The 26,254-nt window shown below is 54.6% G+C and overlaps 1 protein-coding gene across 1 annotated transcript; it reads right to left on the reverse strand.

Moving 5' to 3' along the window:
- Positions 1-172: 172 nt before the first annotated feature.
- On the reverse strand, positions 173-26,254 carry CAMKK1 (calcium/calmodulin dependent protein kinase kinase 1). Its single transcript, XM_063109481.1, has 16 exons — positions 26,167-26,254; positions 18,916-19,317; positions 17,980-18,027; positions 17,489-17,542; positions 17,028-17,079; positions 16,634-16,767; positions 16,120-16,156; positions 15,039-15,060; positions 13,747-13,835; positions 10,319-10,518; positions 8,051-8,104; positions 7,297-7,370; positions 5,448-5,535; positions 5,078-5,206; positions 4,253-4,356; positions 173-2,142 (listed from the first exon to the last, which is right to left on the reverse strand). Exons 2-16 carry the CDS (start codon positions 19,273-19,275, stop codon positions 2,070-2,072), a joined length of 1,518 nt encoding a protein of 505 aa, XP_062965551.1. The 5' UTR covers positions 19,276-19,317; positions 26,167-26,254; the 3' UTR covers positions 173-2,069.

Here is a 26,254-nt window from a genome sequence, read left to right on the forward strand (position 1 = left end):
TCTCCCTCCCTCCCTTTCACCTCCTCCTACAGCACCTCTTACTGCTCAGGGACTTAGGGTACCTCAGATCCTTCTAGAAAAGTCAGCAAAGCCAACTGGTAAGAAAAAAAACACATACAGTTGCAGAAAATGTACACACAAAGCTGTTTTTTTTAAACTCAAAAAAGGGCTTTTATTGTTTTTAACTCACTTCCTGGGAAGTTAATTTTTAAAACACTCATGGAGTCTGTTCATCACTTGTGCTACATTCAAAAACAACAATGCCAACCAAAACCCTCAGTGGTGGGGTGAACGCCCCATCTGGGCTCTGACACGGGCAACGAAGCTGGGCCCACCTCTGAGCTTCCCAAGGGTGGGTCCAGTCAATGTAGCCCCCTGAAACCAGACACTCAAGAAAAACTCTTTGCTCAGTGATTAGCTTTTAACTGGCCTCCCAATGACTCTATAAAAGTGTTCTTAAGAAAAGTACCGAATTATTTTTTAAGCCCTGGGTCACACTGCCTTAGTGCAGAGGAGCCAGGGAGAAATGTGGACCCATTAACAACAGGCCACATTCCACTGCCAGCCTTAAACAGACATAGAAACTATATTACAGATGCATGTACAGCGCGAGACATGCAGGCGTGCTGTATGCAGCAGATGGGCACGCACATGCGTGTGTGCACAGAGGCGCCACGTACACCCAAGGCGCGAAGATGTAGCGGGACGAGGGCCCCTCTCCTTCTCTAAACAAGGCTTCTCCTGCAATATGGAACCCACAAAGATGGCTAAAATCCCTTGTCTGGCTCTGTTTTCAGGGGTGGTGTCTGAGTCCTGCATTATTTACCCTTGGGGGTCAACCTCTATGAGCGTTTGGTCAATAAACACCAAGCCAGCCAGCCAGACACTGATCCCAGATAGAAGATGAGTCTGCTCCAGAGGGGCCATATCTACACATACTCCAGCACTCCTGCTCTGAACAGGCTGACTGTTGACTGTCCTAGGGGGAGGAAGTTGGCAAAGAGGCCTCCTGCCAGTGTGCCCACTCCTCCAGGGTTCTGTGTCCAGCAATGCCTCCAATACGGACAGTTTGCCCTCCATCGTAGGCATGTGAGGGCAGCTTTCAGGGTCAGATGGGTAGGCCAGTGTAGGATAAGAGATTGGATTCCAGTTATTTCAGCATGTGCAAGGCCATAGCATTGCATGTCCATGGCCATTGGTTGGTGTTGGCTACTGGCATGTCCTCTGCAGCCTTGGCTCTGGGGAGCCAGGGAGAGAGGGAGGGAAGTTGGCAGGGAAGGTGTGGTGCTCCTGATTCAGGCCTTTGCTCAGAGCTTGATTCGGTTCAACCCATTTTCTGGATGGTCTCAAATGCAAAACACAATCCAGGAAGGTCAGCCCAGTCCATTTGGCTGCCAAATAATGGTGGGTTGTGCTGGAAACCACCCAAAGCTATAGGAAAGCTCGTTAGATGTTCCCAAGCAGGGCTTCTCCCCCCACCACCCAGGTTAAAAACAAAAGTAAAAGACAACAAAAAAGGAATCTGAATTCTCCAATACTAGCCCTCTCCCCAGTGGGGCCCAGGAATACACTGAGGGGTCAGAGTCTCTATTCCAGCATCCTGAGTAGACAAGAGCTCTGGCACCACCACCCCAAGGTGGGCAGGGTCCTCCCCTCCATGTGCCCAGCCCCCAGCAGGTCTTTGGGGAGACCTCTGCCGTTGCACTAAGCCAGGCCTCCACCTGCCATCTTGGTTTCCTGTCTCCTGCCCTGGGCCTTGCCAACACCACGTGGGGTTTCTGAGGCTCCATGGGCACCTGGTTTTCCCACAGGATGGGTGAGGCCAAGGACAGCCAGGATGAGAAGGAAAGCCTTGTGGGAGCCCTGCCCCCAAAACCCCAGACAACACACATTCCAATCCTGTCCCTGGACGTGCGTGCGTGGAGGTCATGCAGCACGAGGGGGGAGGGGAGCCAGGAGAGGGGCTGCACAGCCCAACTCCCTACCCGCAGGGCAGCTGTCGCATGAGGGCGGTGGACCTCTGGCACGGATGAGTGTGCTGCCGGGTGGCCCTGGGCGCATGCAGGGGCTCAGGATGCAGCCTCGTCTTCCTGGACGCCGGGAAGCTCCAGACTCTTGCCCCCTTCGCCACACCCTTCTTTCCTGTTCAGGGGACACCAGGGGCAGAGGGACCTAAGGGGTCAGAACATGCACTCGGGGGACACTCACACACACTCATGCAGATATCTGAATCCCACAATCTCTCAAAACCCCCCCCACACTTCCCCAACTTAGCCTCCATCAGGCCCCCCTATATCATGCTCCTGGCTGGTCTCCCTGCCCCAAGCCTCAGTCCACAAACCTTCTGTGGCTCCCCATTGCCCTAAAATGAAGTCTAAACTCCCCAGCCTGGCTTCCAGAGCCTCTCACGATCTGACCCAGCTGGCCTTCTGTGTTGACCTCAACCAGTCCCCCAGCAGACCTGGGTAAAGGGGCTTCCCTTTTGCATTTCATTTCCCTTGTTTACTGGGAAGAGTCTACCTGTCAATCCTGGGATTCTGTTACATATTCAACAAATTCCTTTATCTGATTTTCCCTGCAAGACCTCTTTCAAAAATAACCAATGAATGGGTTTTGATATCTTAAAAAAGGACCAATCCCTTTTAACTCTGCTACAGAGTTTCAACAATTATCCCAAAGTGTAAAAAACAGAGTCTACCAAGGACAAATGTTGGGACGCAATGATGAGGTAAAATCTGCTTTCAAAATTAAACCTCGAGGCTGGCGGGTTAGCTTACTTGGGAGAGTGTGGTGCTGCTAACACCAAGGTCACAGGTTTGGATCCCTCTACTGGCTAGCCTCCAAAAAAAAAAAAATCGAAATTAAACTTGGGTCACAGAATTATAGAATTTTATACTGGAAAGCATGAAGCCCAACCTTCTCAACAGCAGTTTGCTGGGCTCAAACTAGGTGCCAGATGTCTTTAGCCTGTGACTGGCTTGTCCCACCACTAGGGAGCGCTAGGCCACAGGCACTGAGCTAGCGTGACCCAATGTCCAGGTTTGCTTGGGCAGTCCTGATTCTGCCTATTGTCCTGGCATAATTAATAGCTTCCCCTTTCACTCTCAAAAGTGACCCTATTTAGATGTCAAATTATATATGATCCCCCAACACTAAGTGCAACCCCAGCACCGGGGCCTACTGACCTAAATGAGCTCACGGAACCTCCTCCCTCAACCTCAACCCCTCACTAAAGAGATGGCAAAACCGCAGCTCGGACCGCCAGGCCTCTCCCAGGCCCCACACCTCCCTCATCATGTGGACATCCCTGACTGCAGGCAACCTCTGGCAGGGATCAGGCACTCTCCGGTCCACTATGAGAGGACCCAACACTTCTGAAGAGCCCACTTACAAGAGGGAGGCCTCACACAAAACCAGCATCTGGGCCCCTGGACAGGCACAGTGAAATTACTCCTCCCTGAGAGGCTGGGGTGCCTGGACAGCGTCTGGCACTCCCCTCACTGGGGAGCCCGCCTTCACCACAAAGCAGGCCACGAGGTGCACTAGGAGGTGGTGAACCCACAGGCATGGCTCGCAGTAGGGAGACTTCAGTAAACAGGGGTTCCTCTCCCCTGGCCAGTCAGTCAGCCAGCCTGTCATGCTCACTCTCTGGAAAAGCACCCACAGAGCACTGCTGGGCACACAGCCTCAGTGATGGCCGCAGGCAGCCTGGGCCACTCAGGAATGCGCTAACACTCCCCCAGAGCCAGGGAGAGTCAGCAGACATGCCCCTCCCTCCACAGACGAGCCAGCCTTCTGCAAGAAGCGGACGTGAGGCCTGTCTGCACACCTCTGCCAGGCTGCCAAGGGCTTAGGGAGCTGCAGAACCAACACCCCAGAGGGCAGAAGCGGGACCCAGTGGGAGAGTGTGATAACATCAAGCTTCCATGAGGAGGGGTCTTGCTGTCCCATGGGGGACCGAGTGAGCTTCTCAGCCCTGGAAGTGTGTGGGTGAGGGGTGCTGGGCTCTCTCACCCTGAACTTGAACCAGGCCTTGCTGGAGAGAAACAAAGGCTGGCCAGGAAGGTCCTTTCTAGCCCCAACCAACCTTCAGGGCAGGTACAAATGGGCCCTTACTCTGAGACCTGGCCACGTCCCCAGGCTCCAGGCTCAGCCTGCACAGCCAGCAACAGTGAAAGTCGGGGCATGCACCTCAGTTCCCCCTGCCTGAGCCCAGGGAGTGCCCTGCATGCCTCAGCCCACTGGTACTTACATCATTAAGTTTCCTGGAGCAGACATGGATCGCTCTTCCCTCCGCGCTTGGGGCTCAAAGGGGTTCCCAAAGGAACGCTTTCTCAGCATGGACTTAACCAGGATCTGGGGAGACACATCAACATGAGGAACACAGGCCCCAGGCTCCCAGACATACCAGTAGCTCACACTTGGCCTCCGTTCCCACTCCCTGAGAGGCAGCTGCTGGGCGTCTCTGCTGAGGGTCCCGTTGCAATCAGCACAGGAAACAGCACAACAGCACAGGCAAGAGCACAGAGGGGCAATGGCTGGGGGAGAATTCCCAGAGTGACAAGGTGCCCGGTGTAACTGGTGCATGGAGAGCAAGGAGAGGGGCTGGGACCAGACCACAGAGGGTCTGCAATGCCAGGCTGGGAGCACGGGGAGGGCCAGGGCTGAAAGTGCCATCAGGAGACACCTTCTAGCTCTGGTGGGAAGGACGGCGTGGAGGAGAGTACATGCCGGGCAGTGCAGAAAGGAAGCTGCTGAGGCCTGGGGAGATGCTCAGGAGCAGGGAGGGCGGCTGGGTGTGGTGCAGCTGCCGCACCCTGGCTCTCTGCCTTTGTCCCTACCCCACACCAAGGACAGCTCCACACCCTGCCCACATACACACAAACTCCAGCTCTCCCTCCCATGGGACCTCTTTTTCCACGGGCTTCCAGCAGAAGAGTGGCCCAGTATCTCGGCTGGCTGACCAGGCAGCCCTCTGTCCCCCGAGAGGGCCCAGCACAGAACAAGTCTTGGGCAGTGGATGCGCCCTCCTGAGGCCCTCCCAGGATGAGGGAGCCTTCCACCCTGCCCCTCTTACCACCGTGGTCCAGCTGGGAATGAGCTTGACCGAGTTCTTCACCTCCTCCTCGGTCACCTCCACCACGCTGCAGTGCTCCTCTTCCGAGGGAAGGGGCTCCTCCCCATTCTTGGTCACCCAGGGGTGCAACTGTGGAGGCCAGGAGGGTAAGGATGGGTCACAGCCACAGGCAGACAGACAATCAGCAAAGGATCCTGGGCATTCCACCAGTAATCACCTTGAGGTGGTCCAAAACCCACAAACCCAAAACCCAAACCCAATATATATGTCAAAACCTGAGACATACTTCTCAGCGTCAGTTTCTCCAGAAGGGGAAACTGAGGCCTGCTTTCTGTGGCCCAGCCCAGCCCAAGACCTCTAGCTCCCCCACCTTGATGTCTGGCACCCCAATTCTCATTTCGGGATTCTTGTCTAGCATTTTCAGAATCAGATCCTTAAGCTCCTCGCTGACCACTGGCCTAAAGAGAGGGAGGAAGGAGATGAGGATGAGACGGTTGATGAGGGCCCCTTCCTGCCCAGAGACACACCCAACCCCCATTCCTCAGACAGAAAGACCCAGTTCCAGAAAGCAGGAGGGGCACCCCTAAGGTACCAGGCCAGAAGAGAGTTTCAGAACAAGTACAGGGATGTCCTTTCCTGAGTAGGAGGTAAAGTGGTTTCCCTCCAGGGCAGAGGCCCCAAATACCAACAGAGTTACATGGGTGCTGGACACCCCCCTGGGTGGTAGAGATGGTGAGGATAATGAGAGAAGCATCACTGACGGGACACCAGGGACCTTCACTCCTGCTCGCCATCTTATCCTTTCCTCCACCTGGGAGGTGGCCAAGAAAGATCCTCTCTCATTCGACAGAGGAGGAAACTGAGGCCCAGAGAGGTTAGCAGGGTGGTGCACAGACAAGTGGACAGAGATGGGAGACTCAGGGGAGGGAAGTAGCACCGTCAGCCCCGTGGCAGCCTGGACTGTCTTTACCCAAACTCCAGGCTTCTTTGCTACCAACGTTCTCGGGGAGCCCATCTATCAAGACTGGGGAAGAGAAACCCATTCTTGGGACTGTTGACTCTGGTTTCCTCTGTTGTCCTAGATGCTCAATTGTTTTTAAAACTCCTGGGCTGGGGAGAAAGATATCTCTGGCAGAGAATACAGTAGGAGGAAAGGCACAGAGGCAGGAAACTAAAGGATGAAAAGGAAACGGACGGAATCCAGTTGGCTGGTGCTCAGGGGGAAGGGAGAGATGTGCTGGCCGATGAGTAGGTAGCAGAACCCAGAGGTCCTTCAGTGCCAGAGTCAGGGCGTAGCCTCTCTCCTGCTGGCTTTGGGAAGCCTCGGATAAGCTATAAGCGGGAGATATGGTCAGATTTGTTGTGCTTTATCAGGGTGGTCCTGGCCTGATTGTGTCAGCTGGCCCTTGGGGAGGCCCACAGCAGGGAGACTAGGGGGGAGGGGAGGGCTGAGGCTGAACTAGGCAGAGGGTGTAGATGGCAATGGAGCCCAGAGATAAGTGAGAGGTGGACTCAACAGGGCTTGGGCACAAGAGAGCAAGAGTCATTGAGGTCAACTCCCATTTCAGTCTCTGACCTGCCCCAGGCATTTGAGAAGATGGTAGGAGGGCCTTGAAAAATGAGGAGCCAGGCAGCTCAGGCCAGTGGCCACGGCAGCCAAAACCATAACAGAAGAACCATGGATAAGCAGAGAGGCCTCCCAGACAGTCCCCCTGGGCTCAGAGACTTCAGTCATAATGAGATGCATGGGGAGGAGAGAGTGGCTTCCAGTCCAGCCCGACAGATTACTCTCCTCCAGAGCCTCCACCTTTCCATCTGTGAAATGGGAAGCACGCTGGCATTTTGAAGCTCTCCCCACCCCATGTGGGGAAAGTGGAAGTGGCCCTTGAGTCCAGGGGCTGTGTGGGGCTGGTGCTGCTGACCCCAAGCAGGCCTGCAGTGAAGGCCTGTGAATGTGGGACCTGGGGTCATCCCTGCCGAGTCAGTGCCTCAGAGTTCCCATCTGTACAATGAGATCTGACCCTGACATTTTGGAGACCCTCCTCTCCCTGGTTCCACCCCTCCATCTGCCCAGGGGACCCTCCCAGGGAACAGCACCCCCACCTCCAGATGTGCAGGCTGAGGTGGGGCCCTCAAACGGCAAAAGCTCTGCTAAAACTCAGATGCCCCTTCCCAGGAGTGGACAGTAGCCCCCTTGGTCCCCAGAGTGGACAACTCACTCCTCAGGAAACACCACAGGCTCATTCTTGATCTTCCTGTGCAGGGCCAGGATATAATCATCAATGAACGGGCACTGCAGGGTGAAGAGGCAGACAAAGGATGGAGGCCCAGGGCCGAGATTCAACCCATGCTGGGGGACAGGCCCCCATCCCTTGTTGGGCTTGCCAGTAATGGGAAGGACCTCATCTAACTTGTTCAGGGCCTGGCATATAGCAGGTGCTCAACAAACACTGACTGAACAAATGAGTCACTGAAGGAACTACAAGGCTACAGCCACCTGCAGCAAGGACTCCACTCCCAGGTCCTGGAGTTTGGGACTCAGTGCGGTCACTGGAGTAGAAGCACCTGTAGGCTGGGATCTCGGTCATGTCTGTGTTGGATGTGCCCCAAGTCCAGCCTGACCCAGAGTAGGAATGAAGGACAATTTGTTGAATGAATGAACAACTAAGTGAATGTGCACTTGAACAAATGAATGAATGGCATCGAGGGACAGCGAGCACTCTGGCTGGAGAGGTGGTAACACCATCTACACCTCCCCTTGTATGTCTGCTGTCCCCAGACTCCTTCCCATGAATCTTTCCCAAGGGGAAAAGAGAAAAAAAGAAAAAGCCTCTTCTCCCTCAGCCTTCTCTGAGCCAGGTGGGATCTTTCAAAAACCACTTAAGGACATGCAGGAAGGGCCTGCAAGCGTCACCCATGCCTGGCTCATGGGGCCCAGCCTGCCACAGCTCTGCTAGCCCACCCAGCACTCACCTTCCCATAGACAAAGCAGTACAGTGTGACCCCAGTGGCCCACACGTCCAAGGCCTGGAAAGAAACATGTTCACATCAGTCTCCCAACAGGCACCACCACCCCTGCCCACCCAGCTCCAGTGGGCTGTGGGAGAGGGCCTGCAGGGAACCTCTTTCCTCAGTCATGTATGCACTCAACAAATATGCCCAGAGTGTGTGCTCCATGCTGGGCCCTGTGCTGAGCACTGGGGACACAAGGATGACCAGAACAGGGTCCTCACCCTCCAGGGGTGCTGAGTCTCCCCTGGGATAGGCCCAAACCAGATACATTTCCAACTCAAAACTCTTTTATCCACAGAGTTACAGCTGCTGTCCCCAAGACACAGATTCACCCTAGGAACAATGGCATATGTTGAACTTATACTCACTAAACTAGCTCTGACTTCAGGGATCATCCTTTCTCCTAATAACCTATGGGAGAAGCCACTGTCCACCTTCCTCCTGACACCTTCTTCCTTCCTTCCTTCCTGTGAAGCTGCCCCACTCACACCGCAGCCCTGTGCATGCCCGTGTTCCCATGCCATTGCTACAATTCCTCAGGGCTCCCAAGCACCAGTATCCACTTTCTCATGCGAGTGATTCTCCGTCTCTACCTACAGATTTCTGCCACAGATGAATCATGCAAATCCAATCAGGGGACACCAGACACAAGCAAACTGACAACATTCTGCAAAATACCAGGCTTGTTGTCTTCAAAAATATCAAGGCCAGGAAAAACAAAGAAAGGCTGAGGAACTATTCCAGATTAAAAGACACCAAAGAGACATGACAGGTGAATGTGGCAAGTGACCCTGGATTGGATCCTGGATCAGAAAAAGGAAAAGCTATAGAGGACAGTATCAGGACAACTGACAACATTTGAATAAGTTCTGTAGATTATATAACAGTCTTATCGATGACACATTTCCTGATTTTGATTATTGTACTGAGGTTATGTAAGAGGATGTCCTTGTTCTTAGGAAATATCCACTGAAGCATTTCATGATAAAGGGGAATAATCTCTCCAACTTCACTATCGAATGGCTCAGGAAAGTGTAATATGAATACATATAAATAGAGGACAAGATGATGGGAAAAAGCAAATGGGAGAGAAAAATTGATAATTAGTGACTCTGGGTAAAAAAAAATGTGGGATTTCTTTTTTTTTTTTTTTTTTAAAAAGATGACCGGTAAGGGGATCTTAACCCTTGACTTGGTGTTGTCAGCACCACGCTCACCCAGTGAGCAAACCGGCCATCCCTATATGGGATCCGAACCCGCAGCCTCGGCGCTCCCAGCGCCACACTCTCCCGAGTGAGCCACGGGCTCGGCCCAAAAAATGTGGGATTTCTTTGTACTGTTCGTACAACTCCCAGACAGTCCCCCTGGGCTTACAACTTTTCTGAAAATTTAAAATTATATCAAAAAAGAATTTTTTTTTCCCTTTTGGCAGCTGGCCAGTATAGGGATCCAAACTCTTGACCTTGGTATTATAAAGTGCACTCTAACCAACTGAGCTAACCAGACAGCCCATATCAAAATTAAAAAAGAAAAAAAAAAATCTGTATCTCCATCCCTGAACTCTTCCTAGAGCTCCACACCCACACCCATGTCCAAATGCCTCTCAAGCATCGCCTCGTCAGCAGGGTGCGGTGGGGCGGTCAGCACTGCCCGGTCAGAGCAGGCATGTGCCCTGGGGGACACGCTGGACTGCAGTAACCCCTTCATCAGAAAGCTTAGCCTACTGCCTCTGGCACTTGGAGGAAAGCCCAAACTTCCAGGCCCCCCAAATTCTGCCACCCACCCCATGCCTTTCAGTTCTCTGCACACCCTCTGGGCATCACCTACTGCTCAAATCCTCCCTGTTCTTTAAGGTCCACTTCAAACCCTGTCATATCCAAGATCTGAGAGGAGCCTCTGACTCCCCCCTAAACATGAGCTCTCCTGCCCTTTTCTCCATCTAGAAGGGCAGGGAGCAGGCCTGTATTGGCTCTGCCTGTTCCACAGCCCAGCCCAGAACCCAGCACAGAGCAACTGGCAGTAAATATCTACAGGGGAGATTTGGGGCCATTATACTAGAAAATGAGAGGAGGCCAAAGTTGGGAGTTCGTCAGGCTCTGAGGAAGAGGCAAATATGTCACTCCCTAGACATGAGGACCCTGGCACCCTCAGATTGGAAACTGAGCCACCGCTGCAAGCTGTTCTGTCCCTCCATCTGAACCTCGACCTAGCCCAGGCCCTGGGAGTCACCTTTCCACTGAAGCTCTGGCCAGAATCAGAAATAGCCTCAGGGGCCATGAACGCTGGGGTCCCAGCGGTGCTGGACAGCTGAGCGTCATTCCCTTCAAACTGGTTGCTGACGCCGAAGTCGGCGATCTTCACATGCCCATCGTCCCCCAGGAGCAGGTTGGATGGTTTGATGTCCCTGTGGATGATCTTCTGGAAGTGCACTGCAGAGAGAGGCAGCTCAAGTGCTGGCCTGGGGACAGCTGCCCAGGACCCCCCACCTGGAAGCTGGCTGGGGTATCCCAGCCCATGCACATTTTCATCTTGTGAGGACCCTGGAGGACATCATGGCCATCTGCTCTACTGTGCAGGTGACAACACTGAGGCTCAGCCCACGCTGTTAGCAGCAGAGCCAGGATTGGAATCTTAGGGTTGTTTGGATTCTAAGTCCAGTGCTCTCTCCATGACAATAAGGCACCTGTTGCTGAGGGGGGAGGTCAGAGGAAATTGGGGGAGGGGGGCTCTCCATAGGCTGTCTCTGCCCCTCCCATGGGAGTGCTGTCTGCAGGCCCAAAGCCCATCAAAACCTTTCCCCAGTTCCATCCCCACCCAGCTTGATCAAAGATGTCCCTGCTCTTGGGGCTGAGGGTTGGATAGTGGGGACTATGGTACCCTACAGAGGCACTGTCTCAGCCCTAGGGATCCGGGCTGATGGGGTTTCAGAAAGGAAGGGCACTCCAGGTCTTGGAACTACCAGGATGAACATGGCTGTGTTGAGGGTCAGCCATCTCCAATAGGGTAAAGCCAGATCAGAAAGGGCTCAGGAGGCGGGGAGCATGCCCTGCTTCCTGGGTCCAGCACTGCCAGAAAGGACCAGAGATGTCCCAAGCAAGAGAAGGCACTGATCCCACCCCACAGCCATCCACTTGTGGGCTCCCTCCTCAGCGAACACCTTCCTCTGGACCAACAGATCCAGGATGTTGGAGAGGAGGGAAGATAGAAAGGGGGAAGAGACGGGAAGGGAGAGGAGGAGAGGAAGGCTGGGGCAGAGGCAGTGAGTGCCACACAGCAATAACTACAAAATCAACAGCCTTTTATTTGTTGTCTACTGTGTGCCAGGCACACACGAGGCATTTGACACACTCAGAGCACAGAGTCTCAGGGGCTGTATAACTGACTATGGAAAGTGGTCTCGAATTCTTATCTCAATCCCTTAGCCTCTCCTCTGAACTCCAGGCTCTTTATCCATATGGATATTCAATAGACATCTCAATAGATAGATAGATAGATATCAATATATATACCATATGTCAATATATATCTCAATATATTGCAATAACATGTCTAATTCAGAACTTGATTTCCCTACCTGCAACCCCCACCAACAAAAACAAATAAAACAAAACAGAAAGGCCCTGCTTCTCCCCCAGTCCTTCCCATTCAGTTAAAGGCATGTTACCAGTTGCCAAAAACCTTGGGATCATCCTCAATTCCTCCTTCTATCCATCAGTAAGTCCTGTGAGCTCAACTTCTAAAATATATTCCAGATCTGACTGCTTCTCATTACCTGCATGGCTGCCCTTGCCCCCACCTACAAGGACAAGGGCCGGGCCTCCCTGACCACAGAGCCTCTCAGGGCACTTGGGGCCAGAATCACAAGGCAGGTCTTCAGCACCCCAGTGCCTCCTTCCACCCACCCGCCCAGCCCCTGGCACTAATCAGCCTGCTCCAGGGAAGCCCTTCACTGTGATTAGCTGGGTCTTGACAAGGCTTTTACCCAGATGAGATCAGCTTGTTTGAAGGGGCAGGGAGGGGAGGGGAAGGGAGGGGACGGCAGACAACAGGCCTTCAGCTGGGGAAAAGGGCCTAGAACAGGAAGGAGGTGGAGCCAAGATGGTACAGGATTGCACCCGCCACTGACCATACCGAGAGCAAAATATCTCCTTCCCATCCCATGCCTCTAGGCCCTTGCTAGGGACTATCTGCACAGTCCTCCCCTCTGTGTGCCTCACTTTTCCCATGTGTAATCTGAGGACACTGAAGAGGCTCAAGCAGGATAAAGACAGTCCTGCTCCGGTCACTACAGGTCAAACCTCAGCTGGGCCTCCACCCTGTTCCCCCAGGGAGAGAATATGCTCCCAACAAACTAAGCTAAGGTTTTAGAGACACGAAGCATCCCTAGTCCCCAAACCATGTCAGAACCCTAGGAATCTGGGGGCCCTCCTCTCCCCAGACCTGTCAGTCACCCTGTGCTGGCCACCCCACCTCCTTCACATCCCCTCCCTACTGCTGCTGCCCTAATCCAGGCCTCACCATCTGTCACATAGCCTGTAGAAACAGCCTCCTCCCTGGCTAGCTGGCCATCTCTCACCTCATACCCAGCCACCACACAGCTATCAGACAGAGCTTCCTAGGATGCAAATCCCATCACGCCCCTCCCCTTCTCAAAGCCCTCTGTTCCTCACAATGCTGAGAGGATGAAGTCATGAAAGTCCTCCATGGAGGCATTCCCAGCCCTTATAGTATGGCCTGAACAGTGTTTCCCGTATCGTGTTTCACTAATCACCCCGACCACCCAGTGGATGCATCAGCCAGATCACAGTTCTCACCATCCTCAAATAGTACATGTCCTACTCCCCTCTCTGCCTCTGTCTGGCATACTCTCTCCCACTCCCATCCCCCAAAACCTGGCCAATGCACTCCTATCCAGCCTTCAGGACCCTGGTCACAAATGACCTCTTCCAGGAAGCCTCCCCAGGTCCCCCAAAGCTCCAACAGCCCCTGTGCCTCCCCAGCCTTGACATGTATCACACACTGTATTACCTTCCTGCCTAAGTTCCTGACCCTCCTGCTAGGCTGTGAGATCCTCGATGTGAGGGTTTGGTCTTGGTCATCTCTGTGCCCCCAGCCAGTACTTAGTAGTACTCATAAATGAATGAAATGAATGAACGAAATGAATGAGTGAATGAGTACCTGAATTCCAGAGATAGAGGCTAAGCTAACATCCTCCCTCCTAAGCTCTGAGCTCACCTTAGGGCCCCTCCAGTTGAACCCACCCTGCCACCACCCACGGGCCCCATACCAGGACAGACTCTTCCTCCAGCAACTGGACATAAATCCCTTCCTTCCCACATCTCTTGAGGCCCTGCGGAGAGGCTAAGCTTGCTAAGAATTCGGCAAAGATACAGAGAGAACACCCGAAGCGCAGATGAAGGGGCGGGGGGCAGGGACCAGGCACTGCGGCGGACCTGGCGCATGCCCAGGGAAGTCTGCCGCCACCTCCTCCAATTAGGGAAGCCTATGGCTCCGCCCACACCCCTGCCCCGCCCCCCACTGGAGCTAATTGGCAGATCAGCGCTGACTGACAGCAGCTGCTCCCAGCCTGCTCAGGCGGGGCTCTGACCTCCCCAGTCCCCTAGCTTCAGTCCCGGGGGCAGACACCCCCCACTCACAGTACTCGAGGCCCAGGATGACGTCGCGCAGGTACAGGCGAGCTTGCTCCTCGGGGAGAGGCTCGTCACAGGGCACTTCCATGACCGGCCTATGGAGAAGCATAGGGGGAAGGGTTCAGCCGGAATCAGGATGTAAAAAGGCGGGCGGCAGGTGAAGGAAACGAGGTGTGGGTCATTCAGACTCCTCGGGACGCCTCGGGAGCCCTATGCTCGCGTAAGTCCCTAGAACCCAAGGTATTAGCTTTTTTTCCCATATAACGAAAATTTAAAAACACACATAGGCATAAATATCCCTTTTCAATCATTATAATTTCAAATCGGCTTTATCTTAATTTCTGATTGGCTTGGTATTCCTTCCTCTAAGTACTTAATTATCTATAATCGCACAATTGCAAAGATGCCAGTTAGAGCAGTGTTTTCAAACTATATCCAGACCCAACAGAGGATCATAAAACCAACTTATTTAGTGGGTGGCAATCGCTTTTTTCCTAATGAAGTAGAATATATCAGAATATATCACATATAATAAAGATATATACTGTTTTGTAAAACTTTGGTTTCAGTTACAGATATGGATAGCATTATAGACATATATTTCTTGTTTTGAATGGAGGTCAAAAACATTTGAAAGCCCCAGAGTCTTAAAGGAACACCACTCCTTGACCCCCTCCCCAAATTGGTCTTTAGGAAGCCCTCCAGGCAGAGACAAGCTTCAGCCTGCATTCAAGGCCTTAGCAGTGAGGGTCCCAGTCCACCCACACCCCTGCCCACTACTCCAGGTCAGCTACTCTGCAAATACCCTGAAAAGTCAAACAGGGCAGACGTGTGTTAGAACCCTAGACTACATCAGTGACTCACTGTGTGACCTTAGGCAAGCCACTTTCCCTCTCTGATCCTGTTTTCCCTCTCACAAATGTGAGCGAATGGAGTCCCACCCATTCAATTCACAAGCTTGTTGTAAACCTGAAAGAACCCTTTGTGATCTGAATACAGGTTAATAGTTGAGTCCCACCTCTACACTTTAGCTAAAAACACTACTTTCTTCTCCCTCTTCTCCATCCAAATCTTCCCAGTTCTTCAAGGCCTGACTCAAAACCTACCCCCTCTTCCAGAGACCTCCCTGACTATTCCAGTCTCACTGACCCACGCCAGCCTCCCAGACCGGTGCTCCCTGAGGGCAGGGCCTAGGTGTCTGATTTCTCCTAGAGCAGCTGACCCTTGGGCTGGGGACACAGGCAGGGAAAGGAAGGCCTGGATTAGAACTGACTTCCTGATCAGGACAGGGAACTCACCCCTTTCTCAGGAGGTCAAACACTAAAAGAAAAGAAAAGAACGTTAGGTGTAGCCAGGCTGGCAAAGCAGGTCCCTTCCCGTTCTGGAGGGTGGGAGGGGGCAGGTATGCAGGCATACCCAAGGGAGGGACAGGACAGGGGTCCCAGGATATCAGAGGGAGTAAATGGATAAGAGTAGGGTCTGCTATGGACCCGCCTCATCAGATCCTCATAGGATCTTCAGGTGCCAGGTTAGGACCATCAGTATCAGCATGGACCCCTTTTGCAGGGGGGAAACTGAGGCCCAGAGTAGGGCAGAAATATTCCTAAAGGTCATGGCAGATGGGCAGGTGGGACAGGGAGTGGAGACTAAAACACTGGCCTCTTATTCCTAAGCCAGCTCTTCTGCCCATTTCCTGAGGCCTCCTCTAAGCCTAGACCCAAAGCAGGCACAAAGAACTTAAATAACATTAATATTAACAAGGATAATAACGAATGAGTTTTTTTTTTTTTTTTTTTTTTAAAGATGACCGGTAAGGGGATCTCAACCCTTGGCTTGGTGTTGTCAGCACCATGCTCAGCCAGTGAGCTAACCGGCCATCCCTATATAGGATCCGAACCCGTGGCCTTGGTGTTATCAGCACCGCACTCTACCGAGTGAGCCACGGGCCGGCCTATAACTAATGAGTTTTGCATAACTCATTTACTCCTCACATCAACCCTATGAGGTAGATACCATTATTATCCCTGTTTTATAGGTGAAGAAACTGAGGCACAGAGCTACCAGATCTCATATGGGAAACCATGTAGTCTTCTTCCTGCATCTACCTGAGTGCAGAGCCTGGATCTGATCCACTGTTTTGCCAATCACTGGGGAGCAGGAAGAGTAGGTTTGGAAATATTTGTTGAGTCTAACTGGACATTCCGGGCCTGGTTCAGCAAGGCTAGGCAAGGGAATCCAGGACTTGAGAACATGTGTTTACCCTCTGCCCCCAGGTGGTAGGGTGCATTCACAGAGCCAACCTGAAGGTCTGGTGTGTTCCCAGGGAGCCCTCAGACTAGCCCTAGGTGAGCTGCTGTGGGAATGAGCTGGGTCACTCACCCAAATAGAGATTGTCCTCAGCTGGGTCATCCAGGACCTGGTCAGAAGGAGCAGACATGGCGATGGGGCTTGAGGAGGCATGGGGTGGGGGTCCCAGGCCTCCTTGTCCTTGCCAGCCCCACGACCCCTAGTATGCTCTGCAGCCACCCCAGACAATGGAGTAGAAACTGTACAGTGCTGGACAAATGGGGCCTCAGAAATCACTGACCCCCAATCTGGCCCACCACATGGCATCCAACCCTTCTCCTCTCCGGCTGTGATGAGGGGCTAGCTTCTCGTATCTGGGGCAGGCCCTCACCCTCAATGAGAACTTGACAACATCCCTGACCAGCCTGATCTGACCCCTGAAGCCTCCCTGTAGCCCCATCCCAAGTCTGGCCCTGCCCTCAGAGGCCTCAGCCACATCTGCTCTCTCGGCAGGATGCCAGGGTCTGGGCTGAGCACCCCCCAGCAACAGAAGCTGCTAGCACAGGACTCAGGCGCTGGTTCCCACCTGCTCACTGCCACCTCCTACCTCAATCAATTTGACCACATTCACGTGGTCCAGCTTCTTCAGGATGGCAATCTCCTGGTACACCCGCTCCAGGGGCAGCAGCTGCTTGGCTGGTCCTCCCTGCGCAGCCTGAGACCCTCTTGGGGGAGGGCGACCTGTGACCAGGATGGGGAGTCAAGCCCCTGTTCCAGGTGGCTGGGCCTTACCATGGCCCCACAACCAACCTCAAGCAAGAATCTTCCAACACATGGTCTTGTCCCAACCCACCAAGCACATTCTATCTCCAGGCCTTTGCTAATGCTGTCCCTCCCCCAACCCCCTATTCCTAACCAAAACTAGCTGGTGACCAAGGTCTCCTCCTCCTTGGTCCCCTAAGGCTAGGAGCTCCCAAGGACAGAACCAGACAGATACATACGTGGAAAGCCATACTGCTTTAGTAACTTCTTTTTGGAAAGAACTTTCATTGCCTAAGGAGGAAGAGACAAAATTGTCACTGTATGTAGCCACGAGGGGCTAGAACAGGCTGGTTGCATCTGGACTGAAATCCAGAAAGGCAAACTGTGCATCTGTCACTGGCACTGAGGGTGTGGCCCAGGTATGCATTAAGCTGGGTTAGGAGGTGGCCATACCTGAGTCTAGGCCTTCCCCCTAATCCCCCAACACGCCTTTCTGGAGCTCTCCCCCAAGAGGAATCCAGGATCTGCTTGTGTATCTCTAGAGTCAGGAAGCTCATTCCCTTTGCATACCCCTAGGGACTGGGAGATCACTCCTTTCAGAGCCAACCCTGTCTTCTATTTTCCCAGCACAATTTCTGTCCCACCTCCAGGCTTCTAGGGCTTAGCTCAAGCAACACCTCCCTCCTGTCCCCACACTCACATAATGTCTGTCTTCACTTTCATTGTAGGCCAGCCTCACCACGCCATAGGCACCCTGCAGACAGGCATTGGTCAGTCCCACCTAGACAGGGCAACCTCCCCCAGAACTAGCTCAGAAAATGGGGAGCCTGAATAGCTCTGGTCCATCCTCCTTAATCCCACCTCCACCCCCCACCACCAGCTGGCTCATGGGCATAAATTTCAGGCAGATGAGGAGGGGACTCCTGTGCCCTGGTAACTGCCCCTGTCTGGCTCAACACAGCTCCATGCCTCCCTGTGTCCCTCCTTGTCATCCATCAAGAGCCCTGGGGAGTCAGGAATCAGAAGTCATCTCCCACCCTCTTTGGGGTACTTCCCACAGAGGACAAACCTTCCCTCATATGCAGGTTGGGGCCTTCCTGGCTCTGTTTCACATTCCCACCCATGGAGGAGGAAAAGTGCCAAGCAGAGGATCTTGAAGTCCCTATTGCTCTTGGCCTGCCCCAGTCCTACCTTGCCAATCTCACTCTGCAGCTTGTACTGGTTCAGCTGCACACAGTTCTGGGGAGAAAAAAGGAGAGCATCAGGTACAGCTTGATCCAGAAGCGGCACTGCTCTCATCTCAGGGGCCTATTCAGAGCCCAATCCTAGCCCCAGAAACCCTCATCCCCAGACCCCCAGGTCTCACCAACCTTTCGAGTTTGCATGGGGAAACCTGGTGGTGCCGTCTCCACCATAAGTGATGAGAAGCCTTGGATAATGTTTGAAAACACAGCTGGTGGAGCCATGGCTGTGCTTTGTTCCCTAGGAGGGGTGAAGGATAAACGCACTAATTCTTGCCTAGATGCTGGGGTCTGGGAGACACCAATCTGTGAGAAACCCATGAGCGAGGATCTCCAGAAGCAGCTGAATGAGAAGGTCTAGAGTGCAGGGACAAGAAAGATGAGGGAGCCTTGGGGACAGAAGACTGAGCACAAAAAGCTTAGCCTCTGACATCTGTAGACTGCTCAGTAGCAAAGTTCACTTTCAGATCTAAGTTGGAAGGACAGGGCCGGCAGGGGCCCAGAGGCTGGAAACATGCTGACAGTTTGAGTAAGAGCAGACTGTAAGAGGCAGGATTAAAGGTGAGGGGCTCAAGCTGGGGAAGACTAGTGGGTGGGGACACACGTCATCTACATTCAAATCTCCAAGAGGACTTCTTAGGGGACAAGGGAGGGACCAATATCCAGGCCTGGGCTGAGAGTAGGAATGGCAGGACTTATAGGAGGCAGGCTTTGACGCAGACAGATCTCCCCTAAGTAGGAAAAGGCCATACTGTAGTGAGCTCCCCAGCTCTGAGGGTGTGCAAACCAGGGCTACATGGCTGTGTGGCACAGAAGGGGACAGGAAAGGGTCTTCACTGAACATACTGAGTGGCTCATGATCAACCCCTAGCTGTACCCCACCAACCTCTGCATCTGAGATGGCCACATGGTGGGACTCGATGGTGGGCCTCCTCCAGGCCCGTGGCGAGATGTGGCTGGCAGGCCCCGTGGCATAAGGCCCAGCCTGGGCTTCTAGGCAGCTTCCCGGTGGCCGCTCCTGCAGGGAGAACTTCCTAGCTGAGAGGCTGGGCCGGGCTGGGAGGAGTCTTGAAGCACTGCCGGGGATCACAGAGGCAGCTCTGGCCCGTGGCGGAGGGTCCACACCATTCCTGGCAGGCTCTGGGCCACCGTCCACCTCGTCCAAGTGGGCCACGTCAATGGCTGCCACCCGTTCTACCAGCTCTGCCCGAGGGTCCTGGCAGCAGATGGCCGGGCCCCCCTCCATGGCCTCAGTTGAGGGGATTCTCTAGGTAGCCTTGTTGGGAACCTGAGAGAAGAGGGCAGAGAAGGCTTCACTTCTGGATGAGAGGCTTGCCACGGGGCAAGGAGATAGGATCTAGGCCCTTTTCCCACTGTAGCCACAACCCTGTGGGTCCCACCTCCATGCCTTTGCCCTGGCTGCTCCCCCTGCCTGGGTTGCCAGCACCCAAACTCAGGTCTATCCCTGCTAACTGAAGGAATTCAAGGAACCCATCTGACTCTGCTACATGCCAGCCCTCTAGACCTCAGTATCCCCACCTGTAAAACAGACACAGTCACTCTGCCATGCTGGCTTCACAGGGAAGCAGAGAGAATCTGATATTCTGGAGTCAGAACAGACAGACCCAGGCAGAAGACTGGAGGCCCAGCAGCACTGGGAGGGACAGAGTCCAGGGTCAGCTCAGCATGCAGCCCAGTGACTCAGGAGCCCCGCCCCTTGACAGCAGAGCATTCCAGAGCTGCCACCTGAAAGCTGAGCTAGGCACTGGTGATGCTGCAGGCCTACCCACCTCCTCCAGGAAGGTCTCCCTGATGTTCCAGCACCACCACCACCCTTGCCCCCATCCCTCTCACTTCATCCAGAAGATTTCCCTGAGGCTCCAGCCTCTCTCACTTCCTCTCACCTTGTCCAGGGCCACAGGGCAAGTCTCCCATTAATCCCTTCCCTGCCCCAGCAGAGCCTCCAGTCTAGGGCAGGGTCCATAGGGGAGAGAGGGCTACTGCTTCAGTGGCTGTCAAGGAAGGCTCCACTGTACTAAAAGGTCATTCCTTTTTTCTCTTATTTCTTGATTTTTTTCTTCTAATTTGTTCATGTGGCCAAAATATTTGTCGCATCTACTCATGGAAGATGCTCTCCCTGGCCCAGCCTCACAGCACCCCCGCCCCTGGTCCTATTGCAGTCTGACTCCCAAACTGGGTTCTAGGCCAAGGAGTAACCCCAGTATAAGCCACAAATCAACCCCCAGCCTCAAACCCAACTGAGCTTAAGCCCTCCAGTCCTGACCCTGGGCTATACCCTGACCCCAGCAGAACCCCGATACTCAGACTGGGACGTCATCTGCCCCAGGCTGAGCACTGGCCCTTTCCCAGCCCAATGTGCCTCCCTACTCCTGGGTCTAACTCAGCACCTTCTCAGAAAAAGGAAGTGAATGGACTTCTGACTCTCTGCCCTTCCTGCCTGGTGGTAACTTCCTCTGTCCCCACACAGGGACTTTGAGAACACAGGCCTCATGTGTGTAGTGTCTTGGTTTCAACCCTCATTCCCCCATTCCCTTGTTTTGACAGATGTCAAGGAGGCAGGGCTGGCTGGGGTCCTCTAGCCACAGAGGAGCCTGGGCTGGGCTCCAGTCCTGCTTGCTAACCTACCATGGGGCCCTGGGCAAGCTCCTCCCCAATTCTGAGCCTAAGTTCCCCCATCTGTACTGTGGATGCAGTAGCTTCCCAGAATCACTAGGCTCACAGCAAGGTTTGGAGGTGAATTCTAGGTAAGGGCATGGTCCAGGTCCCCACTGTGCCTGACACGGTGTCGAGTGAATGGAGGCCTGGAAGTAGTGGAGCTGGTGTTGACATGCAGAAAGGAAGGGAAAAGAGAATCCAGAGTGGCAACAGGAAGACATGGAGGCTGGACCTAGAGGAGTGAGAGGGAGTTGGTGAGGCTGGAGCATCAGGGAGGCCTCCCTGGAAGAGGTTAGAGGGGGCAGTGAGTGGAGTTGAAGTTTCAAGGAGGCTTTAGAAACCAGACCACTTTCAGGAAGAAGGAAGCCAAGGTTAAAAGGAGCCATCCAAGCCTGGCCAGGCTCCTCTCTGTAGCTGGCCCACCTGCTACCCCTCCCTCTCACTCAGCAAACCTTATTTCTCCCATCAGAATATAAGCTTCATGAGATTAGGGCTCTTGTCTGCCTTGTTTCCATAAAATCATTGGTTTCTTCAGCAGCACTGGGCACATAATAAGAGCTCGATAAATATTTGTTGAATAAATGAGTGGTTGCCATAGTGATCATTACAGCTCTGTCCCCATTAGACAGATGAAAAAGCAGCCTCAGAGAGGGGACTCCCAACAAGCCTCAGCTCCCAGCCCACATCACAGGATAAACATCAGAGTCAGGAGCTCCTGCCCTATGGCCCCAGGCAGGGACCAAGAGACTGAGAGCCACCATAGGCAGAAGCCACAGGCTATCCTGGCCCATAAAATTTGCATATGATTTCCCTGGGGTTGCTATCCCAGCAAAAGGCCATCTCATCCTTTAACCTTTAACTCCCTTCCCCCCTTTTCTCAGATAGGGGGCCCAGCAAGGGGCAAGGAAGGGCCTGGGGTCACACAGCAAGTCAGGGCAGAAGCCTTCCTGTTCCAGCCTGGGGCTCTGCTACCTGGGTTAGTGCCCAGGCTCTGAAGCCAGGCTGCCAGGCTGCATCACTTCCTGGCTGTGAGCCCAGGGGCAGGTGACTTCACCTTTGTGCCTTAGGTTTTCCACATCTGCAAAATGGGGCTAATAGTGGGTCTCACCAGGCAGTTGTGAGGTGTAAAAGAGTGAATGCCGATAAGGGACTCGGAACAGTGCCTGCCACTAAGGAAGCTCCGTAAAAGTGTGTTGTTGTGCTGCTGTTGTTGTCATTGCCCGGGACACGCTGTGGCCCAGATGGATGCGCGGGTGGTGGAACGCGGCTGTGAGGGCTGACGTCAGGCCCTCCATCCCTCCCTCCCTCCCTCCCGTCTGGATCAAATTCAGGTGACTAAGCAGCCAGGGGAGGCCCGAGGTTCCTGCCGCGTGTCCAGGCGACAGGGCCTGGTGCCCAAGGCTGTGCATGTTTGGGCGTGTGTCCACACCTGACAGAATGCGTGCGAGCAGGGCTGTGGGCCTGGGGTGACAGTGTGTGTCTATATGTGCTGTGGCTCCGCACACATGAGCGCATCTGCGTGGAGACAAAAACCTCAGTGTGGTCTAGGTGCGTGTAAAGTGTGCTCATGTGTACACAGGCCCCAGGATGGGGGGTGAGGGTCTGCAATCCCTGGGGGCGATGGGCGATTGATCCCAGAGGTCAATTCTGGACTTTCCATAGTCACCTGTCCCACCAGCCTGGGGCTGTCTGCTGGGCTAGGCTGGGCTGTGTGTCCGGCAGAGCCAGCCTATCTGGGAGCTCACCCAGGGGGTCTCTCAAGGCCCTTCCCAAGCTGAGGCCTTAGTAGACATTTTATAGAAACTGACTCATCAGCTAACCAGGAGCCATGTGGGCAAACAGAAAGATGGACAGACAAGCTAGGACCTAGGTCCAGGGCATGACAAGGACTCCTATGGTCATGGGGAGCCTCCCAGGGCCCAGCCTAGTCCCATGGCCAAGAAACCATACTCAGGCCCTTCCCCACTGGGAAAAGCTACTCCAGTCCTGTGCTCCCAGATTGGGGTTATGCTGCCTTGGACAAGTCATTGAGCCTCTTGGAGCCTCAGTTTTCTCATATGTGAATCAATCGGATGGCCACTATCCTGCCAACTCTCCGGGTTATGGAAGGAAGCCAATGAGATTGTGGACACAGAAGCAGTTTACACCATAGCGATGTGAGGCTGGGATGTGTCTTTGTCTAGAAGCCACCCAGAGGGAGCCTCAATGTGCCGGGTACAACCCTACATCTGCCCCTGGCTCCAGGATGGCAGGCTTCTCTTCCCAGGCTGTGCACTACCTCCTCAGTGTCCAGCCACTTCCAAGGGATGCAGGCCCCTGGCTTCAGATGCCCACTCGGCCTGGCCTCCTCCTCAAGACGATCCCCTTCTACCCCTGGGTCCCTCAAAGAAGGTCCAGAGCAAGACAGAGCAGGCAGACTTTGTCATCATCTATGCTGGTTCAAGCTGCCCCACCTGGGGTAACATCAGACACCAGTCAGGCTTCATTCTGAGTTCCAGACGGCTGCTGTGAGCCCCAGGACCAGGCAGAAAGGATGAGCAGCCTTGACCAGCAGAGGACTGGCCAGAAGGAAAAGCTACAAGCAGGTGGTGGCCACCCAGGCTAGACACAGAAGGTGGTCCTAACATCCCTGGGCCACCTCCCCAGAGCCATGTTTACACTCCTGACAAGCATCTGCACGGCCCTGGCAACGGGTGCCCTCCACATCTCCTGCCCCTGCCAGGGATGACTCAGTCCCCTCAGGGGAGGCCTGGGTGTCTGGCGCCAAGTCATGCTTAAGGACATCTGCTGTGAGGACGCCCCCCTCCCACCATCCCCGGGGAGCCCCCAAGCCCCGAAGTGGGCTCTGCCTGACTGGGTGCAGCTACCCTCAGCACATCTTCTTTGCCCACTTACGGAAGTTGACGGTCTCCAAGTCTTGTCCTCTACCTCTGCCCCTCCTTGTCTTCCACACCAGGTCTGCACCTCCAGCCCAACTCTTTCCAACTAACTGCCTCCTCCCCCTCCACATTCCTGGATGGCTCAGCTCCAACAGGGTCCCAATGCAACCCAGCATCTTCCCCCAAACCTGCTCTTCATCCTCTGTCTTCATCGCAGAGAAGGGTACCGCATCCTCCCAGTTCTTCCCAGACCCAGGCCAGAAATGCAGGGACCCTCTTTGTTCCTCATCTTGTCTTGCCCATCCTTGCTGCCTGCCCCCCGCCGACACACACACGCGTGGAATCTCTACTCCGGTTGTACCACACTACTTGCAGCTTCCCAAACTGCAGAGTCTGTTCTGCTGCCAGGCCTTGGTACAAGCTGTGCCTTCTGCCAGGAACACACCTCCCTCTCCTTTGCTGCCTGGAGGACAGCTCGGACATCGCCTCCTCTGAGAGCCCTCTCTGATCTCCCCACTGCTGGCTAGGGAAGTTTGCTAAGTTGAATCCCCTAAAAAGTCCAGACTCTGACCTTCACTTTCCCTTCCCATTGCTTCCACCACATGGGTCTCCCTGCCTCCAGACCCATCCCACCCCATCCTCCACACCAGCTGCTAGAGGGAGGATTTCTAACATGCAAATATGGTCACAGTTCTCCCAGACCTGGCCTTCCAGGAACTTGGAATCCGGGGGGCAGAGAATCAGGAGACCTAGCCTCAGACCGGGGGCCTCACAGGCTAGGGAACAGCCAGAGACACAGACTCCTGGGACGCCAATCCAGACTCACTCATTCATGCAGCAACTATTCATCGAGCACCTGCTATAAGCCGGGAGATAAAGCAGAGAACCAAAAGGACAAAGTCTCTGCCCTCACGTCGTTTAATTTCTAGTGGGGGCAAGAAGCAACAAACAGGAAAGCCAGTACTTATATGAGACGTCTAGCGGTATGTGCTATGGAGAAAAAAAAACAGCTGTGTGAGGGGGATCAGCTGGGGGGTTCTACTCATACAGTATGGTTCAGGAAGGCCTTTCTGATTCAGGATCTCAGCAGACATCTGAAGGAAGTAAGGCAGCAAGCAATGTGGACATCTGGGGAAGAGTGCTTCAGGCAGAGGGACCGGCAAGTGCAAACACCATGAGGTGGAACAGTGCTTGCTCTGTTTGAGGAACAGCAAGGAGGCTAATGTAGGTGGAGGGAGTGGAGGTGAGAGGCACCTGATGGCACCAGGAATTACATCTGGAGAGAAGACCCAGTTGTGCAGTGTGCTGGCCTCAGGGAAAGCTTCCTGGAGGAGGTGAATGACATGGAAGCTCTCATTGAAATCACTGTAGGATTTCGGGAGCGGGAGAGGATGGAATTTCACACCGCGCATAACAGACAGCCGTTTCCTGGCTGGGACTCAGGGATTGGTTTGCGGGGGGGTGGGGGGGTGGGGGGGGGACTTTGTGGACAGAGACCAGGAGGCCTACAAAGCCAGAAGAGGGCTTTGGGCGGGGGAGTAACTCAGTTGGATGAGGTTTAAAAGGACTCTTCAGGTTGCTGTGGGGACAGAGGGTTGAGAGACCAAGTACGAGGCAGAGGGTCCCCAGAGTGTGGGCCTAGGACACAGTGGGTACTCCGTCTGTGTGTGCTGAATGACCGAGTGCATGGCTTTGGGGAGACCAGTGCCTCTTCCCTGGGATCCTCAAGGACACAATCTGTGTGCTTCTCCCACACTCCCGCGCCCACCTGGCAGATGCACAGCCCTGTGGGAACTCACCAAGCCACAGTCCTGTGACCTGTGACATAAACTCTGCACACCCGGTAACACCCTCAAGACGCGCACACATCCACACCCCTCCCCTGACAGGCGCACGCCCATGTCCGCGTGACCCGCCCTCACACACCATTCCGTCTGTAATGCACCCTCCTCACACACACAGGCACACTCCTGTGTCCACGTGACACACGCACACCCGCCTCCAAACGCCACACACAGGTCCCCGCGCACGTGTGCACCCTCCAAGCCACCAGTCCTGTGCCTACCGGGGCCCAGAAGCCGCAGCGCCCGCCTCCGCCGACACCCCCCGCCCCAGCCAGGGGAAGACTGCGCAGCTAAAGCCACACGCCGCATCCGTCCCATTCATCAACCCCCCGCCTCCAGCTCTTGAAGGAAGCCTCGTGGGAGGGCCGTGGGAGGAGCGCTCCGCGGAGATCCACACGTGGGTGCACCGGTCTGGGCCCACTCCGCATAGACGCGGCCTTCCCCAGGCGCCGGGGAGCGGTGGCTAGTGCGCCGGGAATGGACGCAGTCCCGTATCAAGGCGGGGCGCCCGCGCAGATGCGGTCCCGGCCGCCGGCGCAGACAGAAGCAAGCTCCGGGGGGCAGCCGGCAGACCCGTCCCCGCAGACAGAAGGGGGAGGATCCCCGCATGGACGAGACCGGCTGCCTGGCAGACGCGACCTCGCCGACCACCCCACCCCGCGGCAGGTTGCGAACAGATGTTCAGACGTTCGTCCCCTCCCGCTGCCCGCCCCAGGTCCCATCCCCGCCGACCCCTACCTCGGCACCAGGCGGCAGTCTCCGCGGCCGGGCGGGCGGCCAGGCTCGCTCCCGCGGCGCGCACCCCGCCCCGCCCCGCCTGCCTCGG

The sequence above is a fragment of the Cynocephalus volans genome, chromosome 10 (genome assembly GCF_027409185.1).
Source record: "Cynocephalus volans isolate mCynVol1 chromosome 10, mCynVol1.pri, whole genome shotgun sequence".
In the NCBI taxonomy this organism is placed as follows: domain Eukaryota; kingdom Metazoa; phylum Chordata; class Mammalia; order Dermoptera; family Cynocephalidae; genus Cynocephalus; species Cynocephalus volans.